The 11904-nt window shown below is 45.3% G+C and overlaps 1 protein-coding gene across 1 annotated transcript; it reads right to left on the bottom strand.

The window, feature by feature from the left end:
* Positions 1-6195: 6195 nt before the first annotated feature.
* On the bottom strand, positions 6196-10300 carry TMEM121 (transmembrane protein 121). The gene has a single exon (XM_019501995.1). The coding sequence runs from the start codon at positions 8374-8376 to the stop codon at positions 7438-7440; it is 939 nt and encodes a 312-aa protein (XP_019357540.1). The 5' UTR covers positions 8377-10300; the 3' UTR covers positions 6196-7437.
* Positions 10301-11904: the final 1604 nt, after the last annotated feature.

Here is an 11904-nt window from a genome sequence, read left to right as displayed (position 1 = left end):
ACAAAGACAACATCTGTTTGCAGCCAAAGTGGAACTGTGTCAGCAGTTTGTGTCTCCACTCCAGGATTCCTTATAGCTTGATGTTTAGGGCGTTCTAGTGAGTTCAAATACCTCTCCAGTAGAAGGAAACAGAAGCCAGGCCTCCCATATCCTGAGACTGTACTAATTCCTGAGCTATGGTGGGGGATGGGGGCATGCTGCTACCTCCTCCAGAAGTTTTGTGAGTCTAATTCTTCATTTCATGTACTTTTCTTTACGAGTGCCTAAAACTCAGCAAGATAAGGTTCTTTGGGTAGATCTGATATCTTTTATTAGACCAACTAAATAGTTGGAAAAATTGTTCTTTGCTAGCTATCAGGCACAAGCACTCTTCTAGAGGCGTAGGGAGAATCTGCTGGTGTTTTGTGTGCTCTCCTGGGTAGAATAGAAGCCAATATGCAAAATGCATGTCTGTGAAAATGCAAATGTGTGGCAGTGAGGATCAGAGGGAATAGGAGACAACAGCTGTGAGACAAGTAGGTGGGGGTGTGGGGAAAGGGAATGTTGAACTGGTGATAGAATTGTACCTGGTAAAATGTAGACTGGTTTACCTGGGTTTATCAGATGGCAGGCAGGTTATAATGTGCCGTAAATCCAGTTTCTATATTTAGTCCATGATTTTTTGTATCCAGTAGATTTATGAAGTGAAGTTTGTAGGCTTGTCTATGAAAGGTGTGTTGTAAATTCCCTTTGAGGATTACCACTGAGAGATTGGAGAGAGAATAGTGGTTATCTTGTGAGAAGTGTGTACCCATAGGTAATTGGGTATTTTTGTCTTTGATGTATTTTCGGTGTGCATTCATTCTGGTATGCGGTTGTTGTTTGGTTTCTCCTACATATTTTCCATCAAGGCATTTAGTGCACTGGATGAGATATGTTACATTTCTGGAGGTGCAGGTGTAAAATCCAGGAATAGTGATGGTTCTGTTGTGGGGTGTAGTTATTGTGGGAGTGGTGGCGGTGTGTTGGCAGGTAAACACACTAAACACCAGCAGACTCTCCCTATGCCTGAAAAAGAGTGTTTGTACCTGAAAGCTTGCAAAGAGCAATTTTTCCAACCATTTAGTCGGTTTAATAAAAGATATCACACCTACCCAAAGAACCTTGTCTGCCTTATGTCTTTAGACCAACATGGCTACAACCCTGAAACTCTGCAAAACATTTTGGGTTGAGTGAAATGTCTTGCATTGAACAAAATGATGTTTCTGCCAGCAAGAGGCCTACACTATACTGTTTTGGAAATGCTGAGGGAGCTCAGGGAATGGGGATGTGGAAGCCCCCAGATGCCCCCTGCTGGGTAACAGCTTTCTTTTGGCTGGTTAGTGTCATGGGAGGATGAGTCTTGCCAGTGGGAATGACTCCAGCCCAGTGATGTGGGCTGCAGTGCTCCCAGGGTCTGTGTGGTTTGCTCTCTGGTTGTTTTCTGAACCTTAGCTGACTGAACTGTAGGGAACTGGAAGCAGCTCAATAAATACACATTGATCTCCTATTTAAAAATTACACAGTGTGTTGCTCAAGGGTTTGGCAGCGGGAGGCTCTTCATAATGTGTGGGAGGCATGTCTAGGAGGTGGACACACTGAGTCTTAGGCCATGATGCCATTTCACACAGCACTGTTGGCAGCTGAGTAGTTGTGCTTTCCGCTACCCTTAATGATTTGGGTACCCGTAACCAGGATTTCCTTTTATGTGTACTCAGATTTTCTTGGTCTTCCCTCAGTTCCTTTACTGTATTCAGTCCTCCTTGCTCCCCAGCTTTCCACATCTCTTTGCCTTTGGTATTTTTACTAGAGACAGCTTTTTAATTTTTTTTATAAAGGCGCTAAGGAGCTCAGGTACTGAAGAAGAAACATTCATTAAACCTCCTTAGCTCTTTGACGTAGGAGCTGACTTTTCATTCTGTATACCCAATACCTTGCACACCTGGGGCCATGGCTGGGGTTACTAAATGACACAGTAATACAAATGCTACTACCTAGCTATAATTGGGCCTACAGGGCTGGCACCATTTAAAAAAACCAAAAAAACAGTCACTTTTCTGTAGTTAGCAAACCTGGCGCATCCTAGAGGGAGTCTGGTAAGCAACCACAATTTCTCTTGTCATAAAGCCATGCCACAGAGTGGCCCAGCCCAGTCAGCAGAGTCCTTTGCCTCTTCATTTTCTAGACAGATTCACTCTGCAGTTTACCTCATTTGAGGCTCAGTCTTTTGGGGTTTCTAGGCCACAGCACTACCACATAGGCCATAAAAGAGCTTGTCTTATTCAGGAGTAGCTGGTCTTAACTTGATGCCACTCTCTGCAGATCTTATGCCAAGAGATGTACTGTCTCTGCTAGCGTCCATGGTTCTAGGCCTGGCGTAAGGGAGTTTGTTTTGGAATAGTGTCTTGCCACACCTCTGCCACCCTCAGTGGGGCAAAAGTGTAAGGCGCTGCTGTTGTTTCCACACTTGCAAACATGCCAGCAGTGGGAACAGGGTGTATTCCTGTGTGGAGAGGTGAAGTCTGGGGTGGGAGGCCTGCTGCTGGACAGGACAGCTCAGGAGGAAAGAGCAACGGAAAGACACCTATCAGGTGATTCAGGCAGAGGGCTGGCATTTTACCTCTGTTAACAAATCACTGTGTGGGGACTTTGAACAAACCAGTTGACTTCTCTGTCCCTCCATCTCTCCACTGGTAAAATGGGGATTTTCTTGCCTGACAAGGGGATCGGAAGCCAGCCTTACTGGGGAAACACTTTTTCCTCCTCGGGTGGAAAGTGCTAGAGAAGCACAGAAGACTGTGATGATGATTTCACACTAGCATTCACCCTGGCTCTCCAGAGCAGGGAGATGTGGCTCCGCCATTGTCCAGAGGCAGGGCTGAGGAAGCTGTTCTGTGCACTTACTCCCACAAGGTCCTTTCAGATTGACTGGATAGGAGGAGGAAGGGAGGGCAGTGCAATAAGACCACACACCAGCTCCAAGTGCTGTGCTTAATGTCACAGCAGCCCCGAAGGCGTGTCTGTACAAATGCTCCAGAATTGCCTAATGTGCTGGAAGTCCCTCTGTTTTGAACTTATGCATGCAGGAGTAATACCCTGGCCTATAAAAGTTACTGACCCACATTCAAAATGGTGGTGGCCATCGTCTGAAACATGATTATAGCTCATGCAACATCTATATTCAGTAGTGTTGCCAAAGGGACTGAAGGCTTTGGAAGCATTTGTAGGTTTCTCATTATTCTGTTCTGGGAAAAAGCTTTAAAATAATGGGACATAAATTAATTACACACTGAAAAGAATGGCAGAATGTTATTAGATACTTGGGAGTTAATTGTACTGCTGTTAATCATGATGTATTCTAATGGCATCGGTAGGGATGTAATATGTAATTCCATAGGTATTCCAGAGTAATTTAGCAATTTAATTAATTTCTGCTAATACATTTTAAATCACTTACTCTGTTCCCTCTTTTTCTCCCAGGGAAGAGAACAAAATGTCTTCGCTCCTTGCTGTCCAAATCCTGCGCTGTTCCAAGGTCATTTCTGTCAGCCAAGATGTCACTTTATTTTTTCCATATACTTTTCTTCCCTCTCAGTTTTTATTTCCATTGGAGACCCTCCCTCCCACCCCCCTGAAGTCATCTTTGGGGGAAAATGATGTCCATGGAATTACAAAATGTGGTCATAGCTGCTTTCTTTTTTAATAGGCAAATATTAGGGCTGTGCGAAGTTTTGCTGGCAGTTTCGTTTTGACACTGTTTCGACTTGTTTCAAGCTTGAAACAGCAAAATTGAAATGAAACGGAGAGCTTTGAAACAGCCTCAAAACAAAACGAAGCAAGTCGAAACATTTTGAAATTCGAAGCTCAAGCTGGGCTTGCCTGCAGGGAAACAGAAACTGAAGTAAGGGGGGGGAAGGGAGGGGAAAAAGGACTGCTCTCATTATTGACTGTGTAGCTGGCCAGTGACTGTCATCCTTTCCTGAGGTCTCTTCCAATCCCAGTGCTTTGGGGGGGATGGAAAAACTGCATAAAAGGCAGCATTGTTTGAACTGCCCTGCTTTCTGCCTTTGTGTCAGTCAAGTGAGGGCGCACCTTAACACGCACACAGTTTCACCCACCCATGTTACAAGTGTTGCCTGTCAGCACGTAGAGGTGCAGGGCCCCAAAATCCAGACTCCCCCTGCACCTATCTCCTTGACAGCTGGCAGGCTTCGTGGCCGCAGCAGGGCTTAGGAGGCCTGCAGTTTTCACCCCCTGTGCCCCAAGTCGCACACAGTCCCATAAGCACCCATGTCGCGAGTTTTGCCAGAGGTGCAGGGCCCCAGAACTGAGAAGCTGCTGCACCTATCTCTTTGAAAGCTGGCAGGCTTTGTGGCCTCAGCAGGGGCTAGCAAGCTGAAGTTTTCACCCGGCTGTGGCTTAACACATACCTGTGACACAAGTTTTTTGCTTTCAAGACTTTGAGGTGCAGTTTTCCTGAAACCCCTGCATCTATCTCCTTGAAACTTGGCAGGCTTCGTGCCCTTAGAAGGGGTACCATTCCTGCAAGGTTCATCCAAATCAGGCCAGAAATGACAAAGCTATAGGTTGTTTTGAGCTTACCCATTATTGCCTATAGGCGAAATGTTGAAACAGCAAAACTGTTTTGACAAAACGAAACGGAACAGCAGTTTTGAATCTAAATGAAATTCGAAACAAAACGCTGTTCTGTCAAAATGGAAATATGTCCCATGGAGAGTAGATCAGAACTGGGCAAACTTGTTCTGATAAATAATAAATATGCTGAAAAATGTAGTTTGGAAGGATGAAAACTACTTGAGAATTCGGGTGGAATTCAACAAATAATTCCAGCCAAAATGCCAAAGTGCTTAAACTGGCACATAACCCACTGGGAGGTGTGGATTATAGTAGCACAGTCGCCCCTACCTTTGGCTGGCCCACAGGTCTGAGCAAGACTTGTGCAATGGACAGCTTCATACTTTGCTCCCCCTGTGCATCTGTGGGAACACGCATCGGTGGAAGGCAAAACATCCATTGTGGTTCCTTACCTGCCAAGTGGGTTCTGTGAGCATGTTAGAAAGTTTAATCAGAAGCTGTGTAACACATTCCCTTTAGTCCTTCCATGTTAAGTATGGAGTTTGTTCTCCTGAGAGAGCAGACTCAGAGACTAACCCACCAGGTTGGGCCAGTAGGACTTCCAGGGCCAGAAATGGGAGCAGAATTAACAGCCTGGTGTTTTGGGGGAGAAAAGCAGCGTGACACCCTGTTGAAGAGGAGGCAGGGAGGAGCAGCAGCACAGCCATAGTGTGTGTGGCAGGAGGAGAAGTGCAGTGGGGTAAAGGTGGCTGAAAAATAGAATCTCCATCCTTTGTGAAATCCCAACATTTCAAACAGGGTTTTCCTCTGGACTTGGAATGAAAGCTGGAAACATCTGTGAGAATTCAGGGATGTTTTGCTTTGTAACCATAATATCCCCCTCTTTCCCCCAGCCCGCCCCCACAAATCCTTTTAGAACCAGATTAGATGCACCTGAAGCATTATGTTATAAAGAGGCCAGCACAGAATTATCCCGTTTGAATTTGATCTTTTTTCAACTGAAAATTTCCTCGCAACTGAAGTATCCCCACAAAACATTTCAGCGCTGAAAAAAGGGTGATTTCTGACAGAAGACTCTTCTGCCAAAAACATTTTTAACAGCTCTAAGCAGCACCATGGGGAGCAGCACCATGGGGAGCAGCCTATGGGGACCACGTAGGCCAGAAACATGCTCTGTAGGGAGAAGGGGACGGGGACCTGTCTATACCACAACAGACAGTGTTTTGGAGCGTTGCTGTGAATATATACTCTACCCAGTCACTCCTACTCTGCCCGCAAGCATTCTTAAAAAGTATCATGTAGCATCTCTCATGAGTCTGCCCAGACCGAGAGCCCAAAAGCAGCACTGGTTACACAATAAAAAGCATCAACATGTCATTGTTTTAGAAGTTGGTGTATGTAGAATTAGAATGATTGGGCATGGCATCTTTTTACGGCAGTAGTCCCTACCACCTACATGTGGTTTGGAGAAGGTGGTAATGACAGAGGCTGCTTTGGCTTTAGAAGAAACTAAGCAAGATGAGACAAGAGATGAATTATTTACTCTACCTGCTCCATGAAAGAGAGACAAACCTGTGAAGCCCATTTGTTCTCATTGGGATTTTATTATGGTTCAGCTGCTCCCACCCCAGGGACCCACGTGAGCCCCCCACACCATGCACATACCCAAAGGGAAGGAGATTTGTATATGGTGCTGAGTCCCAGCCCTCCTGCCACCACATGGCACAAGTAGAGCTTTCTGCAATTTTTTGGAAACATTTTATTTTAAAAAATATAGTAGCTGTGGAAAGCAGCCCTCTTTATAAACACTGATGCTGGAGCAAAATGCATCATCGTTATCATTGTTATCATCATTATTATTAGCTCTCCGCAGCATTGGCTTCCCCTTGTGTTGATGCTGGCTGGTTTCACCAGAGCAGCTGCACTGCCCTGCATCATATGTTCTAGTCAGGAATGTTTGTACCACCAGAAAGAGAAAGAAGAGGGGGAGAGAGAAAGACCCTTCTAAAAATAGAAATATTGTGCTGAGTTGTTTGAAGTGAACGAGATACATAAAACACCAGCATTAGATTAACATTAGCTTGTCAAATATTACTCCTAGCAGAGTTGGTTTAGTGCACTGGCAGCGATGGATACCCCCCTGCTTTCTTCCCAACCGGCAGCCTTAGCAGAATAGCACAAGGCAAGATATATTTATAGTATTGGATGCTGCTCTTTGTATAGTTGCTACTGGAAAGAGGAGTCAAAGGAGCTGTTTCCAGGAGATTGCCAACTAAAATAAACCATGCCCCCTACCAAAACCCCCCAAAAACCCAGGTTGGAACTCCCAGGAGACGTTATAAATAGGAAACTGTAAACACAACAATTTGAATAAAAGACACCTACGATCACAGGATTTACTGGTTCAAATACCCCTCCCCTATCCCCACTCCATAAAATGGACTCTGGTAAGAAAAATCTTCATTCCAGACTTGGAGCAAAAGTGAGGTTCTTAAGGAAGGGAGAGAGACAGAAATCTCAGCATCAGGGAACTTGTCTGGGCAGGGAGAAATGGGTAGAAGGAAAACTGGGGACATAGCTGGTTCAGGTCCTTTGCAAGTTCATTTGGTTTGTCTGGAGGACTCCTAGGGTTATACCTGAGATGAAGAGGTCTAGGGGACACTCCACTGTTTGATTAAAACATGGTAGGGGTTTTGTGCCTGGAAGAGCTCTGCCTGCTGGGACTTGTCCTTCACACCCACCCCATGCAGTAAGAGAGCAACATCCCACCTCCCTCCACCCCCAGGGCAATCTGAGCAAATGCTGATGTCCAGGGGTGACTTGTCATGTATCCAGAATCTCCCTGGTGGGTGACGGCTCATGAGGAATGACCTGTGTACTGTGGATAGTCTGATTGTGAGAGATAGAGTTCTGCTGGAGCTCCAGAGCAATGGCATTTTGTGGGAACTCTTTCACCTGTTTCTTATATTCTAAGAAAGTGCATGCCTTAGTGGCTATGGCAATGATGTTCTTGCCAATAAAGATGGTGGAGACCCTGCTGTCTTGGAACAAGACCATGTTGATGGCCCGGATGAATATAGTGACAATATTGATGGTGACCAGGCTAAGGACAGGGTAGAGCATCATTTTCTGTGGAGCTATGTGCTCCCCTTGCATGCTAATTTCACTGAGAGAGACACAAGGCAGGATCAGGAGCAGAATGTAGCAATAGAAGAACATGAGCCCTTCTGCCCAGATTGGCAGCCCAGTCTTGTGTGGTTCCCACAGGTTGGCCTGAATGTCTAATATATCCAGCAGGTCAAGGGCCACCCAGAACAGTCGTCCCCGTAGATCCTCCTTTTTCCTGAAGGTTCGTATGTACTCCATGCTGTCCAAGGCCACCAGCACCAGGTAGAGCCCTGGCACACATATGGACAGAAGCAAAGTGAGGGCCTTTCTGGCTACCGTCTCCAAGTTCTTCTTGTCTGCTTTGTAATTCTGAAATATGAAGTACAGCTTAATCTCCAGCACAAAGATGTAGAGGAACCATAGGATCATGGCATAGCCCCGCTTAGCTGTCTTCACCTCAGCCCCCACCCATACCGCCACATAGCGTAGCACGATGAGGAAGCAGATGTCTCCCACCAGAACGATGATGCAGACACCAATCTTCCGAGGGCCTTGGTTCTGCTCCACCAGGTAGGCGTCCATGAAGGCCATGCTGGTCATGATGACAATGGTGGTCAGACACACATGGCGCTTGTCAGGCGGTGGGAGCACCATGGTGAGATGAGCTGGTCTACTGCTTCTTTGCCCCCTTGTATTGCTTCAAGCACAAGGCTGCCTTAGGAGAGAAATCCTGCTGGTTGGTTGAAGAGGGTCAGTGGTGATCAGCAAAGCACCAAGGCCACCAGGCACATCAACCCACTCTTCAATATCAAAGGTCTCAAAAGGCTGAAGGAACAGATCCCTAAACAGCCTCTGCCTTCCAGCATCAGGCAACAGTAGCAGCAGAGAATTCCACTGTATCTTCCACATCAGCCTTCATAAAAGCTGACCCACAATCTTAAATATAGCCAGCTCTGCTATTTAGCCAACACAGTTCTGTCCCCTGGAGCCTCAGTCAGATAGTCCAGTGCATTTCCTATCACTCTCCTCAAAGACTCTGCCAGGTTTAAAAAATGCAGGCCTCTTTAAGAAATTTGATTTCTCTATTCAGGTTTTTCATTGTTCTCAGTAAGAGGGGAAAGAATGCTCTCTGTATAGCTCATGAGCAGCAATTCAGTGTCCCTAATGTGCTTTCTGGAAGCAAGCCTGTAATTCTCATGCAGATCCCTGGAAATCAGTTTAATTATCAAGCAAACAAATCAGATTTGTAGTGCTAGGAACAAGTCAGGGGGGTAACAAGGGAGAAACAGCTTGATAAAGGGTGCCCATCTTTTCCTGAATGGCCCAAAGTCATCAGGAATCACGGTCTTGTGGCCTCCCAGTACCTCTTCTCACTGAAATTCACCTTCACTCTTGCTCTGGCAGAACTGTTGTTTATAATATCCATGACGAATAGTGTTTGCTTTTCTTGAGTCCAAGTTTTAGGTCCTTCAGTGCTGCCTCACACACACTGGGATCTGAAAGAGATGAAGGAGAACACAAAGTAAGGAAGGGCTTGCCAGGTATAGGAGTACAAGGTTGCATTTCTTGATGTCCCTCAGCCTTAGAAACATGTACACCAATACTGGTGTTGGGTAAGGGAAGTCAAGTGCACGTCCCTCTTGCAAGAGAACTCCATTCACTCACAACTTAAATACATGCAAATATTAAGCAAGCCTCTCTTATCCTATTTGTGTAGATCTCTCTCTACTCAGGGAGATGTCTAACACTTTTCTGTCCTTACTACATGGATACTTTAGAAAAGACAAATCAAAGGGGTGAGGAATAGAAATTGCAAGACTGTGGAGCATTCTTTCTCTCACTTGTAAAAGTAAAATAACCCTTGCTGGTTGTAGTGTAAAGATATCAGGTAAAGGCAGGGGTTAGAGACAAGTGCTTTCCCAGGAGATTTGTGTACTTTGATGAAAGTAGTTCCCAGATCAGAAAAAAATATACCAGTTTGGGCTTCAACTGGAAAATTAGGAGACTCCTTTCCTCATTGCATAATACATTTGCTGAAAAATACAGTTTCAGAGTGACCAAAGCTGTTTGCCAATTAGTGTTTCACAGCCATCTAATACATTGAACCTTAGAAAGGGGAACATTCCTTTCAGCAATCTGAGTTTTGACCAAATGGTTGGGAGAACAAAAGGGTTTCAGTTTTTAGCAGTATTTCACACCACTCCAGGAATTAGACTGGTTAAAGACTACATCTGACCACAGATGCATGAGAATACTTTAGTCTCCAAATAGGAATGGCACTGAGTCCTGGGAGTTAACTCCCCTTTGTTAATATCTTTTATGAGTGAATTACCTGTGCTGCTCTTCATTGTTCTGATGTATGTTGTGCCTATCTAATTTATTTTATAACCCCTTAGAAGCAGGAATGAAATCTTTTTGGATGATAGTCAGTCTCTGATGGCTTCAAGATAATGACCATTTTCTTAAACAAAGTAGCGTCTTTCATGATTACAAGTGAGCATGGTGATAGCTTTTTGTTTGGAGATGACATCTTTAGGATCACAGTAGCCCAGGTTATTTGTCTAACTGGTAGGAGAGACTTCTACTTCATGATTTAACAAGCTTTCTCATGTGGAGACGAGAGAGAGAGAGAGAGACCTATGGGATCCTGGAAGGAAGGTTTAATAGGGAAAAAACCTGTTCCAGTCACACATCAGTGAATTTGCCACTCCATAAAATTGCAGAACCAAAACCTACCCTACCTTTCCCTAGTAGTACCCTCTTTCTCCATTTTCTGCAGTAGATGAAACCATGGGTTTAGGGTTGAACAGTACCCTTAGCAAATGGCCACCTCGCCAGAGGTCTCTGGTGTCTGTATTGCAGCCTCACATTTCTAACACTCCTGTAGAGGTCCGGAGCTTACTGAGAATCCGAGCAGGTGAATGCAGCGGATGATGCTGCAGCCACCTCTTTGTTGAGACTCTGATGTTTAGTTTTTGTTTGAGTTTACATGGAAGCAATGCTGCTTGAGCTGACATATTTGCCTGTCAGGCCTGCCGATGTTTTGAAGGTGTAATACCCACTTGCTGAGACCAGAGCACTATTTCATTTGTCTGAGATTGGATCTGGGGTTTGAGGGATGCAAAAGTGCCCTGAGCTGCAACCACGAACATGGACGTGCAAAGCAGCTCCAGCATTTGACAGCCCCCCCCCCAATGTCTGTTTGGATCTGTATTTGAGGGCAGGGGGATCTAAAACCAGGTTACAGCATCCAGCTGCTTTGGGGGGCATCAGTACCATCCTTTTCCCTTTGGCAAATTACAGCCCCATTTATCCCATGCATGATGGCGAATGTGGGAGCCCTGGTGTTCTGGGCAGCTGGGCCTTCCTTCTCTAAGGCCCTTGTTGACAGCATCCAGGTGGGGATGGTATTGAGGGTCTCTACTGCTACCACATCTACTACTATATAGAGGTCCAGGGGCACATAACCCATACCCACCCAGTGTTGTAGGTGGTCTGCTGTTAATAATGACAGCTCACTATGTATGTAGGTCAATAATCCTGTTTTGTTAGAGAAAGTCTTTCAGCTAAGGGCCTGTGCGAAGATGCAAAGATTTCACATGATTTCAGTCCTTGTTGCTCAGTAGGGAAGTATTGTGTTTTATTGTGTTTCCGTGCACTGTCCCTTTAATACCAAAGCCCTCATGTTCAGCACTGCAGGTTCAGTTGCTTGTGGAAGTTTTGCAGCTCTGGGAACTCTATGCTCTCTGCCATGGGGAGCCAGGGGCTTTTTTGGATCCTCTCCCTCCACAGGACTGGGCTGGGTCGAATTAGAGACAGAGCAGGTATAAGATCTGCATACATCTACTGATGCAACTGTTAAGACCCACCCCCCAATATGATTCCAGAGAGTTATAATAATAAATGACTGTTAGTTCAACACAGCAGTGTCCAGAGTGTGTTGCTGAATTCACAACATCTCATCTGGCGATGAGGATGGGATCCTTTGCTGAAAAGAGCCCCCTAGATGGTGGGAAGACATTCTGACACCAGGCTGTGTTTTGTGATCAGGGGGAAGTTTTTTTTAAATTCTTTTCTCTCTATTATGGCTCATGTTAATTAAAATGGCCACATTGGGGCATATAGAAGCATTTGATGTGAGTCAGCTGGCTTCTTGGGACTCTTATGCTGAGAGACTATTCT

This window comes from Gavialis gangeticus, unplaced genomic scaffold, assembly GCF_001723915.1.
Source record: "Gavialis gangeticus isolate Ggan-Ray unplaced genomic scaffold, GavGan_comp1, whole genome shotgun sequence".
Taxonomy (NCBI): Eukaryota; Metazoa; Chordata; order Crocodylia; family Gavialidae; genus Gavialis; species Gavialis gangeticus.
The sequence above is the reverse complement of the archived record's forward strand: the minus strand, read 5'-3'. Positions and strand labels throughout refer to the sequence as shown.